The sequence below is a fragment of the Priapulus caudatus genome, unplaced genomic scaffold, assembly GCF_000485595.1.
Source record: "Priapulus caudatus unplaced genomic scaffold, Priapulus_caudatus-5.0.1 Scaffold269, whole genome shotgun sequence".
NCBI lineage: Eukaryota > Metazoa > Priapulida > Priapulimorpha > Priapulimorphida > Priapulidae > Priapulus > Priapulus caudatus.
Genome location: NW_014577330.1, coordinates 35,779 through 59,985, shown reverse-complemented (window position 1 = coordinate 59,985; position 24,207 = coordinate 35,779). Strand labels below are relative to the sequence as shown.

The following is a 24,207-nucleotide window of genomic DNA, read 5'->3' as shown; positions in this document are numbered from 1 at the left end:
CGAGCAGAGCTGCCAGTCTATGGGCTATAGGGCGGCGGGCAGGCGGCGCACCTGCTTTCAAATCTCCCTGTAGCGAGCCTCGCCATTGAACGTTGCAAAAAGTGCCATGCGTTGCGGGCGCGAAAGCGCCGTTTGAAGTAGGTGTTTCCTGATTCTGACAGCCGTTTCCATTACTGATAGGCAAGGTTCGCGAATGTCAGAAATTTCGACAGTCTTTCTGTGATTTCGCCGCTGACACAGCTCGTTACGAACAGATTACTCGGTTACAGTTTTTTATAAGCAATGTGAACACTGTTCACGTCCAAATGTCGTATCCCTCTTGTCCCCCACTAAAATTGCGGACTGTTCGCTGGCCAGCTATGGATCCTGCGCCGCCAAATTCCATTCGGCGCACGCGATCCATAAGCTGCCGCGCTGCATACTGTCGTAGGGACGTTCCCGCGGTCGCGGCCCCTTGCCGCGGACTGCGCGAAAGATGCTGCGCTTGACGGCGCTTTCGGAATCAAAATCTCCTTTCCGGCAAAACGGCTTCTCTAGTATCCGTCTCACTGGATTATAAGCAGGGTGAGATAATGACAATGTGTATTATTTTGTCAATTATTCCACCCTGTTATAACATATGACCCTTTATTTTGGGCGTGAGATCTGCCAACATGGCTTCTTTCTCCCTCACTATCAATTCGATTTACGCGTATGTATGTCGCCCACTACCTCACGCCGCTTACCTCTATAGTTATTACACTTGGCAGTACTTACGTAGCTTTTATCGAATACTGAGACCCATTTCTCCATTGGTGAGCGTATCTGCGTTCGATCACTTCAACAGTATGACTGATACAAGAACTCCTGCAACACAATAAAAAATCACATACATTTCAGGGGTAGAAATTACTTTTAACGTAGGAATGTCCAACGGACCGCCCTACGCTTGCAAAAAGAGAGAGTCCGCAGCAAAAATGGGGGAGTCTGCAGTCTGAAGTTCAAAACTAAAGGATATTAACAATATACGCGTTGGACATTGCAGACATTTTGCCCAGTGGCACGTATGCTAAAATTTTTCAGCATCAAATTCCTGATGTTCTACTCACCACATGGGGTTAGAATGTATATCACAATTGCCCAATGTCTACAGTCTCACTTTCACATAGTCATAGCAAAAATGTGGCAAAATGTTATTTCTCCCTCTTTTATAGTTTTGCACTGAAGAAAAAAAGTTCAATATAATTACTATATACTTTTCTGTAAAAATTTATCTAACCCATCTTGCGCTAACTAATTAGCAGAGAAATAGTACTCGAAATTTCTTTAGAATCATGGATCAGTTCAAATTTAAATTGTCAACAAATATGGCATATCAAATCTTCCACCCTGTAAATTTACACCGCTAAAAAATTTGCACTGGTAAAGCCTTTCGCAGTATGAAAATCAAATCGAAGGCAATCTTAGTAATATCATTGGTTCAGTACTGTCAATAATCATCATAACCTCAGTCTTGTTGGCATGGGTCGTACAAAGCAAACTGCAATACGTTCCAAGCGAAGCCAAATCAATGACAGCTGTATAGCCAATGCCACAGGAACGTACTTGGCCCTTCATGCTGCAATATCTGTAACAATCGCAATCACACAGATTGCATAATAATCATCACCTTAGATTGATAGTACGGCAGTAGTTACAGACGCCACTATATAATTCTTTCAACGCCCTGTACTCTTGTTAGCACAACCAGTATATAATGGTTCACTCAGGCTGACCTCAAACGTTCCTGCCGTCTTGATCTTCCAAAAACTTCGTATACTTACACATCTTGGGGAGAACACGGGGGATACATGTAGTTGGCGACAACTGCCCTTTCTAGTTGGGTTTGGCATGTCTCGTGATTTTTAGCAATACAGTTATAGTTTATTGTTGATTTTCTACAGAATAATGTTAATACAGTCTGTTAGTGATTGCATACCTAGGGGGAATGGTGTATATATTAACTCGTGTGCTAGGTGCAACCACAATGTACCGTGACCATGTAGCGTGTTTGCAGTAGAATTGGTTTAACTTGACTTGTGCTAAGTAATGGAGTGCATACAGATTATGGTTACATTTTGTACCACGTACACGTTATCTTTCAATCGACGTCGATACAAACCATCTTCAGTCGTAACAGATATTTAGCACACCTTTATAAGCCTTAACATTCCTGAATGGAAATGATTCCTTCCATTAAAATTCCAGATAATGTATGATTTGTATTTTCTGTATTGCTCTTTTTGTAGAAGTGTAACGAGGATGATGACGTTACCCGGTTCAAAGTAGATTTGTTGTAGCGATGAGTAAGGAAAACTCCAAAGTCCAAGCAGTTGTGTTTTGCAAATAGTATTATTGTTTCTCAACCCACATGCGTGCGCACGAGGCACGCATCCGCGTGACTCCACACACTCTCGTTCTCTTCCCTCTCAACCAAGAACCTTCCATTTATACATTTCTAGCTAACAAAGAAAGTCGCGCGCAACCACACCTGCTGCACACATGCACAACAACTCGCTCTCAACCGTTTCTCATCTCCATCATCCATACTACATCAAATGCGCTGCCGCCGACTAACCCATTATGCAACCACCGTCACGACATTTCCAATCACCCAACTACTAGTTGTAACATCTGCAAACCACACTTTACATTACCTTCCTTTCCTCCAAGAATCGACTTTAGCGTCCTTGCTAATCTAAAATAAACCCTAATCTTAATCTACCCTATCTTTATGTTTAATGTTCAGCAATGTTAGCTGAAAATCACCACAAAATAATTTAGAGGTGATGTGTCTAGGATGCGCATGCTAATGTTTAAATTAATAGCCTCTGGAATCTCATTCTCTACAAGGAATTGAGCTAGATTGCAAATCTGAATGAGGCTTGGTAGATATCAAAATACAATCTATGATTGGAGAGCTGCCCAAACCTTGTATTTTTAGCTCATCTGACGAAGTCTTATTTAACAGATGTTAAGAAATGACAAAAACATGGTGACTAAACTGGACCCAGCAACTATCCAACTGGTGGCTCTGGACCTGGTGGTTCATCGTAGTGGCACAGGTCTAGTTGTGAGTGGCACGCTCGTCGCTCACGCACACTCATACGCATGTACGCACGCATATGCACGCAGACATACACAACACACGTCTATTCCATTTACCAATAACCGTCTGAAAGTAACCAAAGCTTCGCAAATAGCTGCCCTATATATATATATCTGTTATTTTTTCTCATCATTTCTTTTAAGCGTGTCATACTGTAGTATTTCTAGCACTGTCAGTTCTTATTTCACGCGGTATTTAAGCAGTTCAGCTAGGCTGCGTTCTGCTCGTTTACATTATGTTTTAGTCATGTGACTCGCGGGTTTCTTTGTCGCGTTATAAAAGCGTCTGTTGTGCGTGGCGCGTGCACTTTTGCTGCTTGAGCCGTATACGTTCGCATGCGCTCGCGCATTTTCCACGATGCACCATACATTGTAAGTGTTGTCTCTTGGTTCTCGCCTAATTTCTTATAATTTGAATATTTATTATATAACGTTGGATAATCATATAATGAACATTACATGACATGAGCGACATAATATTTACTGTGCATTATTTTGTATTTTCAGTTTTATCTGCACGTGTGCAGCTACGCACGTGTTGAGTAATAAATTTGGAACGTATGAAAAAGATGCCGAGTTGAATATTGGACACGCACGGAACGTAACAATATCATATATGCGTTATATGTGAGATAAATGTCCACGGCTAGAAATTAACACACCCGCGCTGTTTCTGAAATCTGCTGATGACTGCTGATGCTGCTGATGATGCTATTTCATATATATTGGCAACCGTCTGAAAATAACTAAATATGACAAAAGTGTTTTTTTATGGCTAATCTGTTATTATTAGCATTAGTGTTGTCAATATGAATGATTATTTATGAAGATGAAGCATGCCTGGCATGGGATGACGAATACTCTCGTCGGAACGCGTACAGATTCCCGTCAGGGCGATGCTGACGGCATTGCAAAACAAGTGCTCATCCCATAGAAACACGTAGTCAATATGGACGTGCCCGTCGTCCACCGTCGTATGTACTTCAGCATTAGTACTATATATAGTAGTTAGGATGCCAGTCAGCGAGAGGTATTTAACTACATAAACTTGTACTACCTCGCCGTATGCTATATCAGTTAGTCATACGCTTTGATGAGTATCGTATACACTGTCACTGTGATAATCATAATGATAATGTCATGACACGGACAGTGTCAATCACTCACTGTCTAATGTCTATTACTATTAGTATTACGTACGTGTCAACTTATAGTAATATTAGTTATTACTTTACTTAGACTAGAGTTAGAACACATGAACTACACTGGCCACAAGTTACTTTCTTGCTAGGACAAGTTACATTCTCGCATCCCACTACTGGCAGATCAAGAATAGAGAGCCTGGCGAGATTGAGACCCATGTCATTTTCGTAAATGTGGGGATAAAAATCGAGAGTGGTGTTGTTGAAGGCGTTGTCTAATAATTTCTAGCAAGAAATCTGTCATTTGTTGTCAGAAAGGCAGGACAAAACGTCTTTTAACTGAGGGTAGTCTAGCGTTCGTCTAAACCGACCAGGCTCTCCGACTAGTTACACGGCGGAGGAACCTCTCGCCACGTAGTGTTAAGCGAGATGGGAACTTGTGGCTAGCGTTCGTCTAGTTCTATGACGGCCGTGCGTGCATGTGTACCATAGGCTGTGTACCTGGCGCCCGCCACGGCCATTGAAGACTCGTTCGTTCCACACGTGTACGTAACTGATCTGCTGTATGCCCCCCCAAGGTCATGCGTATAGCATATGTATACACGTGCTGTTCCTGCGTGCTAGCGAGCCCCCCCCCTCTCCCCCACACACACATTCCAGCGGTCGAGCGAGTGAGTCGGCAGCAACCACCAGCGAGCAGCGAGTCAGCAGCACCGCGTTTGGCGTTGAAGATCAGACGCAGGACACGTTTGAGGTCAACCTTGAGTGACCATTATATACTGGTTTGGCTACACAAGAGTACAGGGGTGAAAGATATTAGTGGCTGTACTACTGCTGTCACTATCAATCTAAGGTGATGATTATTTATGCATCTGTGTGATTGCGATTGTTACAGATATTGCAGATGAAAGCCAAGTACGTTCCTGTGGCATTGGCTATAGCTGTCATTGTAATTTGGCTTGCTTGGAACGTATTGCAGTTTGCTTTGTACGACCCATGCCACAAGACTGAGGTTATTGATGATATTGTAAGTACTGAACCAATTATTTACTAGATTGCTTCGATTTGTTTTCATACTGGAAAGGTTTACCATGTGCAAGTTTTTACGTGTAAATTTACAGGGTGGAAGATTTGATATGCCCTATTGTTGACCAATTTAAATTTGAACTGTCCATGATTCTAGAAATTTCGAGTACTATTTCCCTGCCTAATTAGTTACCAAGATGTTTATGATAATATTTTACAGAAAAGTTATATAGTAATTATTTGAACTTTTTTTCTCAGTGCAAAAACTATAAAAGGGGAGAAATAACTGGCACATTTTGCTATGAACTATGTGAAAGTGAGACTGTAGACATTGGGCAATGTGATATACATTCTAACCACCATGTGGTGAGTATAAAATAGAATTGATGCTGACAAAATTTTAGCAGACGTGCACTGCAAATGTCCTGCAATGTCCAACGCGTTATTGTTAATATCTTTAGTTTTGAACTTCAGACTGCAGACTCCCCCATTTTGCTGCGGACTCTCTCTTTTTGAAGGTAGGGGGTCCGTTGGACTTCCTACTTAAAAAGTTAATTTCTACCCCTGAAATGTATGTTGATTTTTATTGTCGTTGCAGGAGTTCTTGTATCAGTCATACTTTGAAGTAGATCGAACCAGATACGTCTACCACATGGAGAAATGGTCTTTCAGTATCATAAAAAGCTACGTAATACTGCCAAGTGTAATAACCTATAGAGGTAAGCGGCGTGAGGTAGTGGCGACTACATACCGTAAATCGAATTGATAGTGAGGGAGAAGAGCCATGTTGCAGATCTCACTGCCAAAATAAAGGGTATATCTTATAACAGGGGTGAATAATGACAAATAATACACATTTGTCATTATTCACCCCTGCTTATAATCCAGATGAGACGGGATACTAGAGAAGCGTTGCCGAAAGGAGATTTGATCCGAAGCGCTCAAGCGCAGATCTTTCGCGCAGTTCCGCGGCAAGGCGCACGCGACCGCGGGAACGTCCTACGACAGTATGCAGCGCTGGCAGCTATGGATCCGTGCGCCGAATGAATTGGCGGGCGCACGGATCCATAGCTGCCAGCGAACAGTCCGCAATTTTAGTGGGGGACACAGAGGGTAGACATTTGGACGTGAAAGTGTTCACTTGTTTAATAAAAACTGTAACCGAGTAATCTGTTCGTAACCGAGCTGTGTCACGCGAAATCACAGAAAGACTGTCGAAATTCTGACATTCGCGAACCTTGCCTCAGTAATGGAAACGGCTGTCAGAATCAGGAAACACCTACCCGGCGCTCTTCGCGCCCCAACGCTGGCAACGTTTTTGCAACGTTCCAATGGCGAGGCTCGTACGGGATTTGGAAAGCAGTGCCGCCGCCTGCCCCGCCGCCTATAGCCCATAGACTGGCACTCTCTCGGCACCTCCTCGGCTTAGCTTAGTCACTCAATGGCAATCGAGGTGGGAGCGAGTCCTAGTCCAGGCTTAGCCAGCTTTCTATTGGGGGGTTGTTTTAAATGTTGGCAATTTGCTCGGCGCAGGGCGTGTACAGGATTTGGTACCAGGGGGGCCTAACGTAACCGCATAGTTGCGAGACGCGAAGGGGGGTCTGGGAATTTTTTTAAATTACACCCCCTCAGATGCGTTTCTGCGCGAACAAGGGGGGGTCTGGACTCCCTGGACCCCTCGCTGTACACGCCCCTGCTCTGGGCAGCGAAGCGACCAGGCGAGGGAGCCAAGCGACCGGCGGGGGGAGGGTGTGGGAGGGGTGTGTTCACTGTTCACCCTCCCGCACGGATGGAGATTTTGCAATTATACAACTAAAATGGAGCGACCTGAGGTGAAATTCTTGCAAATTTTCAAAAAAACAATTTTTTGGCTTGGGGGAGGGGCTCGGGGGGGGGTTCGTTCGAACCCCCGCGAACCCCCCCTGGCTACGGGCCTGCTAGTCTATATATAGCCTTTGCACCTCGCAACCTTCTTGAAAGAGAGTAGGCCTATACTAGAACATTAAATTCGTAGTAAATATATTTCGTTTAGTTTAGCATTATATTTTATTGAAACGCTTCAAGTGGCCTGTGTCTAGTATAGCCTAGGGTATTCTAACCCTAGAAAGAGCGTTTTCTTGCTAGCTCGTAGTACTAAGTAGTACTAGTGGTTCAAGATAAGAGAACATGGCTCCCAATAATTATATGGGCCCCAATGTATGGCAATGGGCAATAAACACCAATGTCATTTACATCAATATAAATATTAATATTATATCAATATAATAGGTTAGGGTTATGGTTAGGGTTCGTCATTATGAGTAAGTTAATTAGCTAGTACCAGAGTTAGTCATTATTACTATTACTATTAGCTCCTGCGGTCCTGGTAGTTACTAGTACTAGTACTAGTAGTGCTGGTCACTTATAGTACTACTACTACTAGTACTAGTAGTAGTACTTAGTAGTAATTATTGTAACATGTACTTAGTAATTACAAGGTATTCGTAGCCGTAGGTGTGGAATGTATACCAGTCTTAATGTGCCGCTAGTGGCAATTGTCAGTCTAAACAAACTTATCATCAGTGTGTGCTGTACGTGCGGGCTTGATCTTGCTGCCAGTGGCTGGTACGATGGAATATATGCAAAAACGGCAAAACGGGCTAGAGAGGAGATGCGAGCGCGGGGTCAAGAGGTTCATAAAAACCTCGCACGTACGTGACAGGAGAAGGAACATGGCTACGATAATGAAAACGCGACGTCACGATTCCAGTTAGACTGGTACGGACGTTAATTCGGGCAAGTCTCTTTCGCTACACTAAAGTTATAGTTAGTGGAGGTACTTGTACTAGAGAATTAGTAGAGTATAGTACAGATAGTAAAAACGGTTGAAATTAAACATGAACTTTCATATTGCGTAGACTGACTAATAGTTGTATATGCGTTACTATATGTATAAGAATTATTTGTTATTTCTCTTATAACATAGTACTGGATGTATATATAATGTATATGTATGCAGACTAATAACACAACAGCAACGGAGAAAGGCGCAAATAGTGCAATTAACGGCATATATATTATTCTACTGAGAGCCTGGGAGACTGATATTACGCGGCAATATCTCGGCCTAGCATTTATCGTAGAGATTAACTGTAGTACTATATAGCCCGCTTACATAACTGGCGGGCGCTCGTTCTTTCTTCCGAATCCAATTCGAATCCGAATGCGGTAACCCGAAGAATTGTATCCTGACTGCTTCTTTCTCTTCGTCTTGCGTGACATGTCGGCTGGAACAGGCGATTGCTTGTCCGGCTTACATGCGGAGCCGCGCGCTGCGCTACTGCCTACCTGCCTGCCGTAACGCCACTGCTCTGGCTATATTATATACATGGCTTGAAGTCTGACGTCAATGATCCGAACACATCAAAGCATGGGGGGTAATAAACAGACGGCTACAGACATACGGCTGGTGGCATTGTGCCACATAACGTCTAGTGCCAATTATCAGTGTAAACAAGCATAATCAGTCAGGCCTGCGCGTGTTTCTAAGATGGCTGCGAGAAATTAGCTGGGACGTCACGATTCAGATAGACTGGTACGGACGTTAATTCGGCAAGTCTCTTTCGTCACTAAAGTTATGAGTTAGTGGAGGCGTGTCCAAAGCTCTGCACCGCGGGGCAGTCTAAAGAAAATTCTTTGCAAAATGACTTGAGAGAGCGCGTGTCGCGCCATCTATGGGTAGCGATATGTACGAGAATAAGTCAGGCGCGTGGAATTAAATAAATTCGAAATCGCTTTTCTAGAAGAAAAACTAACGCGCGCCCAACCAAAAAAAGTAGCAATTACGACCATTGGATTTATTCTCGCCATACGTGCATAGTCGAAAGGTTTCTGCCAAGCGCCACAACTCCTCAATTGGACCGATACAGGCCCATTTGACATAACCGGTAAAATTGTTCTAATACAGAGCAGCGAGTTGGATGAAATGGCGCCACCCAGGTGGCGCTGTTCGCGCTTCGCGCGGATATCCGGCTGCAGATCGTCCAGATTCAACGAGACGGCCATGTCCGGGTTTATTCGCTTCATGCATCTGTATACTGTATACGCTGTATATCTCGCGGTGGTTTAATTTTTGCGAATTTCGCGAACGCGTCCCCGACCGCGAAAATAACAACACGCGAATAGTTCATACCAAATAATTCATAATTCACTGACTGCGAAATTAACCACTTGAGAAATTGTCCGTCATGTCTGAATTCGTGAAATATCTGTACGAAAAATATGGCGTATACAGTATGTTAAGCTTCATCGGAGAAACGCTGTGTGTAGTTCACGCGTACCTAACACATGTGTGACCCTCGTGGATCACTCGTAAGATTAACTTGTCATCTGCGCATGATCGCTTCTGCTTCTACAGAGTTTGAGCTTTACCTGAAGGAATTCGCGGAAGATGTGTTGGGGCCGGGAGAGCACTCTGCGCTTGTCGACAGGCTGCTGGCAATGGCCGACATCAACCATGACGCAAAGGTGACCGATTTCGTCATTCAGACGCCTTTTTACCGATCTTCCGTAGTTGATTTACGTAGTGGAGCATATTAAGAAGTGGGCGTCTTCCAAGCGTCTGTGAGGAAAGAAATCATCGTGATTTCCAACTTATTAACGTTATCATTTTTAGCTCATCTAACATAGTCAGATGCAGCTTGTAGAATCGCATGAGCGTGCGTCCGTGCGTCCGTCGTCCGTGCGTCAACAGTTGGGGCCAAATCTTAACCGCTCGACGGTACGTCACGATATTCGGGCGTTGGGGTGGGGGGGTAATCCGAAAACGAGTTGGGATGTCAAAGCCCAGGGCAAAGGTCAAGGTCAAGAAGGTGTAAAAGAAGGGGGAACATTCCCTCCTTAACTTAAGGTATAGGAGGAAATACGGAATTGCGGCACAAATCTCAACGACTCTACCTACGCTCTTAATATTTGATGTATAGTGTGATGGGGATCGAGGAAACCCATCACCAGTGCAAAATTGGAGGTCACAGGTCAAAGGGCAGTGGGGGAAAAGGGAAAGGTCAGATATCAGACATTTTCTGAGGACATGGTCTAACGGACCGAGTGCAAAACTTTTTTGTTTCAGCGCAGACCTACCATTTTTATCACTTTATTGAAAAGACCGTCAAATCTACTTTCGGCTGACGTGCGAAGAGTAAGTGTCTGATAACCTTTTGACCATCAAGAGGAGAGTTAAACATGGATTTGTTGACGGTTAACAAAGGATTGAACTGCTTTTGCTATTAGAGCCCTCTCCACCCGTCCCTCCTACCCCCTCCCCTCCCCCCCCCCCAACACCACCACTACGCTCGCGCTCGACGCATATCCATGATAACGTTAATATGGCGAAGTCATTAAAGCTACACAGCTATATCTTTATTACTGTACTACCGGTATAGCAAAGCCTATCAACGCGGTGGCGGGAGGGCGCACTTGATTCAGTTGCCAGTGAGTTTATCAGAAGAATAGCCGGCTACAGTACACGTCAGTTGAGAGCTGTCGCTCTGCGGCACTTGTTAGTTCACCTTGACATCGTCAAGATGAGCTATTGCCATGTGGCGTTGTCCGTCGTACGTCCGTCCGTCCGTCCGTCTGTCCGTCAACATTTGTCTACGGTCAACGATAACTTGAGAACCGTTTGACCTACATGTTTCAAATTGCATACAGTTGTTACTCCTATCGGCGAGATTTGAACGTCCTATTTTGGAGCAAGCCAGTCGACCTACTTCCGAGCCATGCCCACTTTTTGGCAAAAATGAAAATGGCCATCTAGATTCATTCGATTTTGTTGAATTTATTACCTACCTACCTACCTACCTACCTAATCATACCTACGTGTAATATTGTGTTTTAGATTCTTCGTTACAGTAATTTGATTGAAATATTTTATTGCTTTTATTTGCACGATAATCAAAAACGAAAATGGCGATCATTTAGGCGTAGCGACATCTCTCGCCCAGATTTCAGACTTTCAGATCTGAAACATTTATTTTTGCATCAAAACTAACCCTGAAACAAAGCAGTGAAATTTCTATTAGTATAGGACATGGAATAAGGACATTTGATCACATTTCGGTCCATCATAAATGAAACACTTACCAAATTTTAAATATTATCTCCCTTTTCTATCATACCCAAGGTGAGCTATTAGTGTCATTGACACTTTCATTTCATGCTGTATTTGCTAGTGCATGTGAGAGAGAGAGAGTGATAGTTTCATTGAAATGATGACTAGCATCAGATTTTATTGGGCCATTTTCATGCGGACGATTGTTACGTTTACACGTTTTAATCTGTGCGACGAAACAGCATTTCATTATCGCTTCTTGAATTCAGTCTGTGTTGTCACTGATAACGATCAGCCAAATTTCCACAATTGTAGATATCCCTAGCAGAAGCTCAGACCATCTGGTTACTTATTCACACTGGTGACTTCTTCCTGAGGGTGGTTCTGAGGGGTTCGAGCGTAGTCGCTACTATACAAGGCTTCTGCGGTGGCCTCTATGCCTACGAGGATGTGCCAATTCGAAGCCTGTACAGTATGTGGGTAATCATGTCCCGCCTGTGGCCGTCCAGATACTATAACAAGTAAGTCTGACTTCAGCTTAACACGTATGCGATGTACAGACATAATACGGTTTAATGTTTTAACGTTATAAATGTCTGCCCAAAATAGTGTGGGTCGAATATTAGGTTTATAAACACCTAAGGATTAGGTAACAATACTCGCACCCACATTCTATTTCGGAATGATCAGAATGATTCCATGCAATCTAACGATCATGGCGATTTAATTAATGATCGTGACACATGGTAAAGATTTCTGATTGGTCGAGTGCGATTTTCAGAATGTTTCCGTACAGACTGCCGAGCTGGCAAGCGCGTGCAAAGCACGTCGTCGCACTGCTAGAGTTCGCGGACCAGTTGACGTCCGACGACCGCTACGGAAGCTTCTACGTCTGCAACGTCGGCAGGTCAAAGTTTGGATTCACGCTGAAAGACGAACTCCGGATCACGGACATGTCACAGGCAAGTCACGGGGGGGGGGGCGTCTGCGACGAACCGGCCCTCGTTCGCGTTTGTTGACTTTCAGTGGGCACGTCGGCCAGCGCGCTTGTTTTTAAAAGCCTGGTGCTGTGCAGCAGATGATGGCGGGAGTGGATCTGGAGTATGTTAAAGGTGCGGTCAAAGCAAACTTGGTGCTCTGCGTGTGTCACTCAGTGTTTACCGTATGACGTGCCAGGTGCAATATTCTCATTTGGTTGCATGCACACATGGTTGACATCTACTCCATTTTTCCACCCTTGCATACCTAACTAATCATGTCTGTTTATGGTGATTACTGCTAATTAGATTGTTATTTCATAAAATAAAGTTCAATCGTCATTACTGCATTCTTTCAGGTGATATCCAAGCACGCGTTAGAACGGCAGGTATCGGGCATGCCGTGTGAGACTGACTCGGAGTGTTCCTTCGGAGACACGTGCGTCGTTACCTGTGATAGCAACACGCATACCTGTCGGGCAGATGTAGCTCTACCACCCCTCTCTCAGGTTAGGGATAGTGTTAAACATCGATCTCTTAGTTAGCCCAGGGAAACTGATGGAACATTGTAAGGGACGTCTTAGCAGTGATCGCCATATGCTAACAAAGTGAGAAGAAGTCATTTGATGTAGTTATCAGTGTTGTGAAATTCTATGCCCAATTAATATACGTGCTGGCACGTGTCGTCGAGTGTAAAAGCACAACTTTTAGTGATTAACGTGCTAGATTTTATGCAAAGCAGCATGATTTCAGTGGCTGATTTCAGTGACTCACTATAATCTATGATTTCTCACTAGCTAACTGTAGTAATAGTAGCAGTAGGAGCAACAGGTTAGCACCGTTGTGCTGTCATTTGCCTAATTAGTATAGCTGTAGCTGCCATAGCTGTACTCTATATCTGTGTAACATGTAGGAGGGCAGAGCTGCGGGGTTCACACACAGGGTGTTCCAAAAGATACTCCTTTCATGCAGACTATTCATCTGAAGAATGGCATTTGCATCTCATGCAATAATTTTTGTGGTTCTTGTGTCTCTGCATCTTACAACCCAGTCACATAGTCCACAGTGCTCGTAAATTCCCTATCTGTACAAAACTGTGTCTCTTGGCATTATATGCACTGAAAATATCTGTTTGGTTAAAATGGATAAACCTCGCAACAAAAAGCCTATATATGCCTACTGTGAGCATACTTACAGTGTGCAAACATCACAAAATGTTCTCATTGATCCAGAGTAGTGCTACAAACATTGGGATTTTCAAAATCGCGTCCGACGCGGTAAATGTTACACAGCTAGCAGTAGCCCTATACTAGTGCAAATAGTTCCTGGAACGAAAACACTATATTTGTTTCCTGATTGCATAAGTAATATAGATAACGATATGGTTTAAACAAATTTCACAATTTTGTACTGAATAAACATCGAATAATGAATTATAACTTGTTTTATCTTAGAAAGGAACTGTTAATGAATCGAGCCGATCGCTCCGCTGTAATTTCGTTTAGATTTTGAGAACAAATGTTATGAAAGTAGCAATACAAATGAGTTGTAGTAAATTTTTGCAACATATGCAAGCTCATAGTAGGTATATATGCGAGCGTATATATGCTGCGAGGTTTTGCAACTTTAAAGCCCAATTACAAAGACCGTTTTAATGCGCATGTATTTGCTACACATATGAATATGAGCAATGCACTCGGCATTTCATCTGAATGGTGTGTGAATGACCTTGCCGTGCTATTGTCGTCTCTCTTCTAGATATGCAGGCTTGTAAAGCCCTACATCATGCTCAGCTGCCCGACAGATATCGCTCACCAGGTGGAGCTACTGCTGTATCGTTGTTCGGTGATGCGCAATGAAAATGCATCGCCTATATTGGAACTGGAAGCAAACATTGTGCGGCAAGAACTCTTTGCTTTGTTATGGGATAAATTGCAATATCTATAGCATATATATATATATATATATAGTAACTTGTGCTATATTATATATTGCATATATATATGTATATATATCAGGAGTAGATAATAGGGAAGGAGTGTGACTTCAATAAACGAGGGAAATTCGTCATTTACTAGCCTTATAATACCTACGATTTACTACGCGTAACTCATCCAACTTGAGCTCATAATTATCGTACACAGTACATTCGCCTAGCATCGTGCGAAATCGTTTCCTCGTATACACCCGCAATCCGGAGATACAGACTAAAGCGTACGACACGATTTTCCATTCTGTTGCCAGCAAACTCTACGTGTTTTCGGCCGAAATTTAAACAAAAGGCAGCTACTAACGCTCGGCGATGCGGTGTGACACGCTGGGAGATTGGACATCGACGCAACACTCGGCGAGATAACCTTTGACCCGACATACAGCTACATACCGGCATACAACTGGTATGCCCCCCCACGTACGCATGCCCACCACAATCAGCAGCAATCTCCCAGCGAGCCACACCGCATCGCCGAGCATTAGTAGCTGCCTTTTGTTTAAATTTCGGCCGAAAACACATCGTTTGCTGGCAACAGAATGGAAAATTGTGTCGTACGTTTAGTCGTATCTCGATTGCGGGTGTAATACGAGGAAACGATTTCGCACGATGCTAGCGAATGTACTGTGTCGATTTGAGCTCAGTTGGTGAGTTACGCGTAGTAAATCGTAGTATTTAAGGCTAGTAAATGACGAATTTCCCTGTTTATTGAAGTCACACTCCTTCCCAATTATCTACTCTGATATATATATATATAAAATATATATAAATATAATGTAATATGTGCAAGCTACTTTTTCGTTCAGTGTGAGAAAGCAGAACAATTTATTTTAATGCATTAAAGTATGAGTGTGTACATTAGAAAAACCACAGAATGATAGTTTTTAGAAGTGCCATGTGTCAAAATACTAGACTTCTTTTTGGTAGTCTCTAACCAAGCAGAGTGATTATTGTGGCTGCAGCTAGTAAATGGCAATTGGTTATGGTACACAATACCACACATATCAATCTAATACTGGTTTCTGCAAAGTATATGAAGCAGGATGTTTTTATTCAGGTTGCCTTTTCAGTCGTGATGCTTATTATTTATTTGTTTTCCTTGTTTTTAAGTGATTTTTGTTTTTCTTGCAATTAATATGCGGGAACGAATATTTGTAAATTATAATGTATTTTCTTTACATTTACATCTAATGATTGCAATGTACAAACGTTAATTGTATCCCCCGTGACGAAGTGCGCCCGGGGATACTATGTTTCATGTTCCCCGCAGCCTCCGCGCAGAGAATTTCCCTTCCGCTCTATAACTCGACCCTAATTGACCTAGCGTGACCAAACTTGGCATACTTCTACACATCTTGGGGAGAAGGTGTGAAAAGTACCAACAGCAGGTCACTGCGACCTTTATTTGACCTTTACCTTGACCTTGATCATATTTCCCCCTTCCGTCTATAACTCGGCCCCTAATTGACCTAGGCCTACACCTTGTATACTTACACATCTGGGAGAAGGTGAGCAGCATACCAAACCAGGTCATGCGACGCTTGACCTTGATCATATTTCCCTTCCGCTCTACTCGGCCCTAATTGACCTAGCGCTACCAAACTTGGTATACTCTACACATCTTGGGAGAAGGTGACACGCGTACCAAAACCAGGTCACTGCGACCTTATTTGATCTTTACGCTGACCTGATCATATTTCCCTTCCGCTCTATACTCGGCCCCTAATTGACCTACGCGCTACCAAACTTGTATACTTACACATCTTGGGGATGTGTGTCGCGTACCAAAACCAGGTCACTACGACCTTCACCTTGATCATATTTCCTTCGCGCTCTATAACTCGGCCCCTAATTGACCTAGCGCGACAAACTTCGTATACTTACACATCTTGGGAGAACACGGGGAACATGTAGTTGGCGACAACTGCCTTTCTAGTTGGGTTTGCATGTCTCGTGATTTTTAGCAATACAGTATAGTTTATTGTTGATTTTCTACAGAATACATGTTAATACAGTCTGTTAGTGTTGCATACCTAAGGGGGAATGGTGTATATATTAACTCGTTGCTAGGTGCAACCACAATTACCGTGACCATGTAGCGTGTTTGCAGTAGAATTGTTTAATTGATTGTGCTAAGTAATGGAGTGCATACAGATTTAGTTACATTTGTACCACGTACACGTTATCTTTCATCGACGTCGATACAACCATCTTCCAGTCGTAACAGATATTTAGCACCACTTTTAAACAATTAACATTCCTGAATGGAAATGATTCCTTCCATTAAAATTCCAGATAATGTATGATTTGATTTTCTGTATTTGCTCTTTTGTAGAAGTGTAACGAGGAGATGACGTTACCGCGTTCAAAGTAGATTTGTTGTAGGCGATGAGTAAGGAAAACTCCAAAGTCCAAGCAGTTGTGTTTTGCAAATAGTATTATTGTTTCTCAACCCACATGCGTGCGCACGAGGCACGCATCCGGCGGTGACTCCACACAATCCGTTCTCTTCCCTCTCAACCAGAACCTTCCATTTATACATTTCTAGCTAACAAAGAAAGTCGCGCGCGAACCACACCCCGCTGCACACATGCCAACAATCGCTCGCTCGAACCGTTTCTCATCTCCATCATCCATACTACATCAAATGCGCTGCGCCGACATAACCCATTACTGCAACGACACCGTCGCGACATTTCCAATCACCGCAACTATAGTTGTGTAACATCTGCAAACCACACTTAAATTACCCTTCGCTTTCTCCCAAGAATCGACTTGAGCGTCCATCGCTATCGTAAATAACCCTAATCTTAAAGGCATAATTCGACCATCGTTGAATGCAAAGTTGACCGTATAAGTAACTGGCACCTTGTGTCAGTTAATAAGTACATTACCTTTAGTCGCAAAACGGTATTAGTGTCCAATACTCATGCTATACTAAGGAAATGTCTAATTGAAATCGTAAGATTTGGTAAGCTGGCGAACGCTAAATTATTTACTAACAAACATAAACATCGAGTTCGGTTCCGGTGACGTCACAGTTGCTTACAGTGTTGAGCATAGATTGTCGTCCCGGTAAATTGTTTGCCTAGTGTTATATTTGCCTAGTTGCCCACATATTATATGTACTTGTAACTCGTCAAGAACTTCGTATATTCATGTTATTCCGCGATCCCAAAGTAATACCATAACGTACGGAATGGCGCACTCAGACTACAAGGATCAAATCACTGACGACCGAGCATACGTGCGAAAATGTCGTGCCTATAATCTGTATGACACCGCCTCGCCGGTTCTCGGCGGTTACGGCGCATGGCCGGTTGTAACTGTCACACCGCTTTCTTGGATGCGGAATTTTCATTAGAGATTTTAGTAACAGCAGTGATATTGGAAACAAACTAATACGCGTTTGGCTAAGGTGAATGATATATTAACTCAAAGGTGCCAGTACTCTAGCATTCGTCAACTTTGCATAATCGATGGTCGAATTATGCTTTAATCACACCCTTAGTGTTTATGTTTAATGTTCAGCAATGTTAGCTGAAACACCACAAAATAATTTAAGGGTGATGTGTCTAGATGCTCTGCAATTTTTAAATAAGCTTCTGGAATCTATCCGTTCTCTACAAGGATTGAGTCAGTTGCAAAAAATGCTGAATGACGCCTTGGTAATATCAAATAGCATCTATGATTGGAGAGCTGCCCAACCTTGATTTTTAGCTCATCTGACCGAAGTCGATGCAGATTGTAGAATCGCTATGATCGTCCGTGCGCTCGTCGCCTGGCGAGCGGTCCGTCCGTCCGTCAACAGTTGGGCACAATCTTAACGCGACTCGCGTACTCACGATATTCGGGACGTGGGGTGGTACCCGAAAACGAGTTGGGATGTCGAAGCTGGAGTCAAAGGTCAAAGGTCAAGCAGTGTAAAAGAAGGGAACATTCCCTCCTTAACTTAAGGTATAGGGCGGAAATGCAGAATTGCGGCACAAATCTAAACGGCTCGACCTAGGCTCGTGATAGTCGGTGTATACCATCATGGTAGGAAAGCCATCACTGTGCCGAAATTGGAGGTCACAGGTCAAAGGTCAATGGGGGCACAGGGCAGATTTAGACATTTTCTGAAGACATGGTGTGACGGAGCGATTGGAAAACTTCTTTTTTTTTTCAGCTGTGAGGGTTTAACATGGATTTGTTTACTGTTAAAAAGAATGACTGCCGGTTTGCTAGTAGAATCTATACAGGCCTGGATGTATGAAGGTTAAAATGTCACAGTGAAATTTCAAAACTAAATTTGCTTGTTTATGCTCCTTAAAATCGTATATAATTACTATGGCATTCTGTTATGTCAGTGTGGTTAACAATGTAACTGAGAGAGAGAGAGAGAGAGAGAGAGAGAGACAGAAAGACAGAGAGAGAAAGAGAGAGCGAGAGAGTGAGAGAGAGAGAGAGAGAGAGTGAAGGGAAGAGAGAGCAAGAATGAGAGAGAACGAGGGAGAGCAAACACGGCGATGGGAGGGTGCTCTTGATTCGTTTGCCCCCCGAGTTTAGCATCAGAACACCTGCCGTCAGGTGAGCGCTGTCGCTCTGCGGCACTTGTTAGTTTTGATGTGTGCTTTTGATATATATTTAATGGATGAAATGTCGAAACTGGCAACACACGAGCAAAACATTTTAACAAGAGTATTAGAGTTCAACAAGTTAATTTTATAGTTTCAAGCTAACTCCATCTTTGTACGTACCAGTTTAGTGGTACGCTTTCATGAAACAAGGTTTGCTGCATGATAGACAGCAAGATAACCATTTACTTCACATATGGTGTTCATCAAACAGGGAAAGACACCTAAAATTACCAAAACAATTTGGAAATAGCAAAAGCTTGTATAAATAATTGCAGAAAACATTGTTTTTGTACACTTTTTGCCAACTTGATATACATTATTGGTGCTTTACGCAACACAGTGCGCCATTAAAAGGTAACGTGATTATAAGATTTTGGAACTTGATGGGAATGATATCCCATATGACATTTTACAGGTTAAGGCTGAAATGATGATGAATATGAAAGACTTAAATGAGCAATTTTCAAATAACCATAATTTTCAATAAATCTTAAATAACAAAAGTTTAAAATGCAGTTCTCCAACCTGCCGCAACAGTTTCAGCTCTTTTGGGAATCTTTTTCCTTGGCAAAGTGATGGCGTGCGAAGGTCTCTGCTATGATAAGGGGCAGCACGAGAGTAACCTCTGCAAACACCTGAAACAACGTGAGTACACAATCAGCATATATCATGTGTCACCTTACAGTTACTTCACTGCATGACTATGCTAAGAAAATGTGTACAACTACGAGAAAAATCATGACGAAAACAAAAACTTGTTCGAACGTACAACGCGTGCACAACGCGTAAACGTGAACTGAACTGGCCACATGGATGCCAATTCTACACGAAGGTCGCCAGTAGAGTGGCTCTGACCTTGACTGGAGTGGCGGTTGGCTTTATCTTGCCCCAAGACACGGCCTCATCTGGCCGCGCCCCCGAGTCGCTGCCGTCGCTCTCCTGTGCCGTGTTTATGTACACCGAGAAGTCCGCTCCATTACGCTGAAAAACGATCAACGTGCGTGGTGGGGGAAGATGGATACGGACGTTGCGCATGAGTGGAGCGAAAGAATCTCATTCGTTCGCAGTGCAGAGCGAATGCGATGGAACGCACAATGCGTAACATTACTGCACTCAGACGGAGACAGAATGCTGCAGCTTATTTTGCAGATTGCAATTTCGTGAAAATGTACAAGGGCGAGGAGAAACACTATGTGACACGTTCGTCATGTGTGCGTGCATGCGTGCGTGCACGTGTGTGTGTACCGGTGTGCGTGCGTGCCTGTGTGTACCTGTGTGTGTGTGCGTGCGTGTGTACCTGTGTGCACGTGTGTGTGCATTCGCATATGAAAGCACTCACCATTAGATTCGCATTAGCTATGTGGTGCTTCACTAATCCACCTCCTAGGATTATCATACCGGTGTTGATTGCATACACTGCCTGGTTGTTTAGCAGGCGAATGTCTGAAAGCAGGGTGTGAAGTCAATGTTTTTGGTACGCAGAGATTAACAACCACTGGAAACCCATACGATTTTCAGCTAATCCATAACCTTTGCAAGTGGGATTAGGTCTGGCACACGAGGTAAAAAGAGCTGAACTCAGTGAGGTCTTCACTGCTAGCTCGGGAGTACCAATTTACAAGTAGGCATGACAGTTAAATTAGGATAATTGTAACACGATTGTTAAAAAAGGTATGTCACAGATTGTAGCATTCCAAAGATTGAGGGGCTTTTTGTCCAACCGCACCTTCTACTATGTCTAATATCAAGCCTGGATGTTTGTAGGAATGGAAATACAGCATATCACCAAGAGAGCCATCTGTCAGTGCTGGACTGTACACAGGTATATTGTTCTGCAACAGCAATTGATAGCAAGTAAGATTGTTGCACAGTCAACTACCACTACTCATAACTATCTAGTTATAACTCATGCCTGTACCAATACATCATTATAGTGCATTATTCGATACACACGTCGCAGATCAACAAATCCTACTAAATTACTATTTATACCTTATACGCCCAATAGTAAACGGAATCTGTATTGTCTATTTCTTTGCCAAGTCTTGCAATCATTTTTGAGGGTGTCCATCGCACGCCCTGATCATGAATCGGATGAAGTTTAAAAAAAGAAGATAAAATTAATATAAGCTGTAGCACAGGTACACATTATTTGCCTTTGAATACCATGTACAAGTTGTGTGATTGATATTACAGTCAACTCTATATAGTAGTCTATATATATATATATATATATACGTATATAAATGATAGTTAATTAATTAACTCCATATGTATTATTGTGATAAAAGATATTACACAATATATTTGTAACCCAATTTGGCAATGAATAAATATTTTTTAGGCTGCATCTGTGAAGCTACAACTGTAATAATTACCTGCTCCTTTTGTTCTATGACCATCTGGTCTAATATAGGCATGAGCCAATCTTCAAATAGACAGTAGTTGTCATTTGGAGACAAGAGGTTTCCTGAAAAACAGACGAAATTCGGTTCTTTTCTACATAACTCTATTTTCCATATGACATAATTACAAATTCACGCATACTCTACAAAATAACAGCTAGGTTTGTTCTTCACCTATTCTGTTTATTCCTTTTTTGCGTAGTTCTTTTCCTTTAAGAGCAAAGTCTCCAATGTAGGTGGGAGCCAAACATTTAACAAAGTCCTCCTCCACACCACCTGCTGTCGTTACAATGCAATCAACCTGGAGGAAACAGGAATCACATCAAAATCATCAGTAGCAAAAAAACAGCATATATAACCATGCTCACTTCATTCTAATCTAGCTTCTGCCATTAGTAACTAATTAAGGTGAAATCAGAGAAAGGCCCACCTAATTTCCATACCCTTTTGATTTACAATCCATATATACTGTAGAAAGTAGTACTAGAAGTACTTTAGTTTCTTCTTGGCCAAATCTTTATCTAACTATATGCCAACATCGCTTCAGGCTGTGATACATATATGATGAACAAAAACAGTAGGCCAGGTGTTGTGTTTATATTTGAGCTGCTAATCCTGACAATGGGGAAAACGTGAAGTTAGGCAGACACATCAGATGAGCTATTGAAACTATAGAATGGGCCGAGTTGATATTGAAATTTGATAAATTTGCAACTCTATAAAAATGCTGTGACATGAACAGCTAATAAACACCACTTACCATGTTATTCTCTACAAGAAACTTGATGTTCTCTCGCGTGCCAGCAGAGATAAGATTTGACGTGTAACCCAAAAATATTGTGCAGTTTGTTGGTTTGCATCCTGTCGGATTGAGTTTGTATATGTCTTCCTTGCGATCTAAAGGCAATGGCTCATTCTTCTTTGCAATCTAGATATTAAACATACCTGGTTACAGATACACGTAGCATAGAGGTTTGTGGGCACTCTAGAAAACCACATTAAAACTGTAGATAGAGGCAAACGAATTGTTAACTGGAGATGTTTGATCTTGATCGTCCATAGCATGCAAAAGAAAGATTTGCTTCAATTGCTATGAATGTACACAGGCATATCTCAACTCAACTATTTATGCTTTCGAAAAGCACATTAATCAACAGACATAGCTGGAACAAATCCCATAAACACTCCCACAAGATAAATATAGACATGCTTGACTTTTACAAAATTTTCAATAAGATCGAAGATTGCGCAAATTGCTTGGAAACAGTTTACATATAAATTAGTTTACCATCACTCTAAATTGTTGATCCAAACTCTATTCATACATATGATCCTACACAAGGCAGCTTAAGCTATATGAAATCGTGTAAAGCCAATCTGATTCATACTTGATTTACATTTATAGCAATATATATGTGCATTATGTACAATATTCAATACAAACCATCTTATTTATCTCCTCTACTGCCAAGCCAAAGTTAGTTGCCTGGAAGCCAACTGTGAGGTAAGACTGAAGCAGTGCATGATAATCCACGCCATTGCTGAAGTCATATCCTCTCACAACTTGTGCATTGGACGGCATTGCCTCACTCTTAACAAGCACGGCCTGCTGTGCAATGCATGGGGGTATATCCATCGTGCTTTCCAACAGATCAAATATCAGCAGATTCCACAGCACTTTCCTTCAGCAGTAGTAATAGTAGTTGAATCAAGTAATGATTCTGAAATATGTCAAAGTTAATGTATGTATGCAGGGTTTCCTCTGAGGGAAAATTAGACAAAGGAGGTAATGGCCAGTTTGGGGGAAAAACACGCATGATGGATTCAAATGCAGACGCTGCAGGTGGACGCGGGGGAGAGAGGGAGAAGGGGAACTCCCCCTCTTGCTGGGGGGGGGCCTGGGGGGTCTCCCCCAGGAAAATATTACAAATTTGAATGTCTTAGACTGCATTTGGGACATTTTCACAATGGCGATGTTAAATTTGACAACGGTGGTGCGCCACTGTGCCTCTTATGTATAAGAAACCCTGGTATGTATGCAAGTGTATGACACGACTGCAAACATATCATGATGTTCTTGTGTGTAAATAGGTGAAAATACAATGTGAAACATATGAGAATATGCAATTTCAGCACAGGGTCATAGATCTATTGTTAACAAGCCAGCGTTGACCGTGTTAAAGGTAGCATATCCTGGATTGCACCGTATGCTTCCTACTTTGGCTATGAACACTTACTCTCCCCATACTATTATATTCTATAGCCTTGCTGGCCTATACTAGATTATAATGGGCAGTGCGTTACATCTTGTACACTACCTAGGTAAGAAACTATGCCACCTCCAAATTCCACCTATGCCGCAGGAAATGGAAGTGCTTTCATTGTAGACAGTTACATTAGCCCTGCCACTTTTGCCTAAAAATAAGTTTGTCAGAGGTCAACAAGTGCTGTAGTTTATGAGGTAAGTTGTGTGTAGAATCTGACACACTACACGGTACACCTTATAGTTAACTTATATTTATAACTAGCAGGATCCATCCACCCACCCATCCATCCATCCATTCATCTATTGGGAATGCGTACGTCACAGGTCAACAGAAACGGCGCTCGAAATATCTGCCGCTCGTCACTTTGAATTTTTGTAACAGGTTATATTAGATTAATACAGAGTATTGTGATACATAGTAAGTTTCAGAATAGCGGAGAAAGGTTCGTGTTGAGAATAAACCCAGTTTGGAAGTTCTAGTCTCTGAAAACGCACCAGCAAACCGCCCTGAGTGATTCACTCAGGGGTTCCTCCACACAAAAGGATAGACTCGCGTTGTAATTAACCC

At 42.5% G+C, this 24,207-nt stretch overlaps 2 protein-coding genes across 2 annotated transcripts in view; one reads left to right on the top strand and one right to left on the bottom strand.

The window, feature by feature from the left end:
• The first annotated feature begins 4,971 nt into the window (after positions 1–4,971).
• Positions 4,972–14,369, top strand: LOC106808355 (protein FAM69A-like). The gene is made up of 9 exons (XM_014811047.1): positions 4,972–5,022; positions 5,164–5,295; positions 5,553–5,660; positions 5,893–6,013; positions 9,691–9,800; positions 11,698–11,903; positions 12,164–12,344; positions 12,719–12,868; positions 14,118–14,369. The coding sequence occupies exons 2-9, from the start codon at positions 5,173–5,175 to the stop codon at positions 14,304–14,306; spliced, it is 1,188 nt and encodes a 395-aa protein (XP_014666533.1). The 5' UTR covers positions 4,972–5,022; positions 5,164–5,172; the 3' UTR covers positions 14,307–14,369.
• A 4,663-nt stretch (positions 14,370–19,032) lies between these two features.
• The window catches only part of LOC106808353 (deoxyhypusine synthase-like), a 6,522-nt gene continuing 1,347 nt past the window's right edge, over positions 19,033–24,207 (bottom strand). The window contains exons 2-10 of the mRNA XM_014811042.1: positions 22,818–23,094; positions 22,134–22,301; positions 21,548–21,674; positions 21,347–21,438; positions 20,961–21,047; positions 20,695–20,800; positions 20,308–20,411; positions 19,824–19,949; positions 19,033–19,603 (exon numbers count right to left, since the gene is read on the bottom strand). Of these exons, the coding sequence (XP_014666528.1) occupies positions 19,508–19,603; positions 19,824–19,949; positions 20,308–20,411; positions 20,695–20,800; positions 20,961–21,047; positions 21,347–21,438; positions 21,548–21,674; positions 22,134–22,301; positions 22,818–23,009 (1,098 nt within the window). The 5' untranslated portion in view covers positions 23,010–23,094 and the 3' untranslated portion in view covers positions 19,033–19,507. The remainder of the gene's footprint in view (positions 19,604–19,823; positions 19,950–20,307; positions 20,412–20,694; positions 20,801–20,960; positions 21,048–21,346; positions 21,439–21,547; positions 21,675–22,133; positions 22,302–22,817; positions 23,095–24,207) is intronic.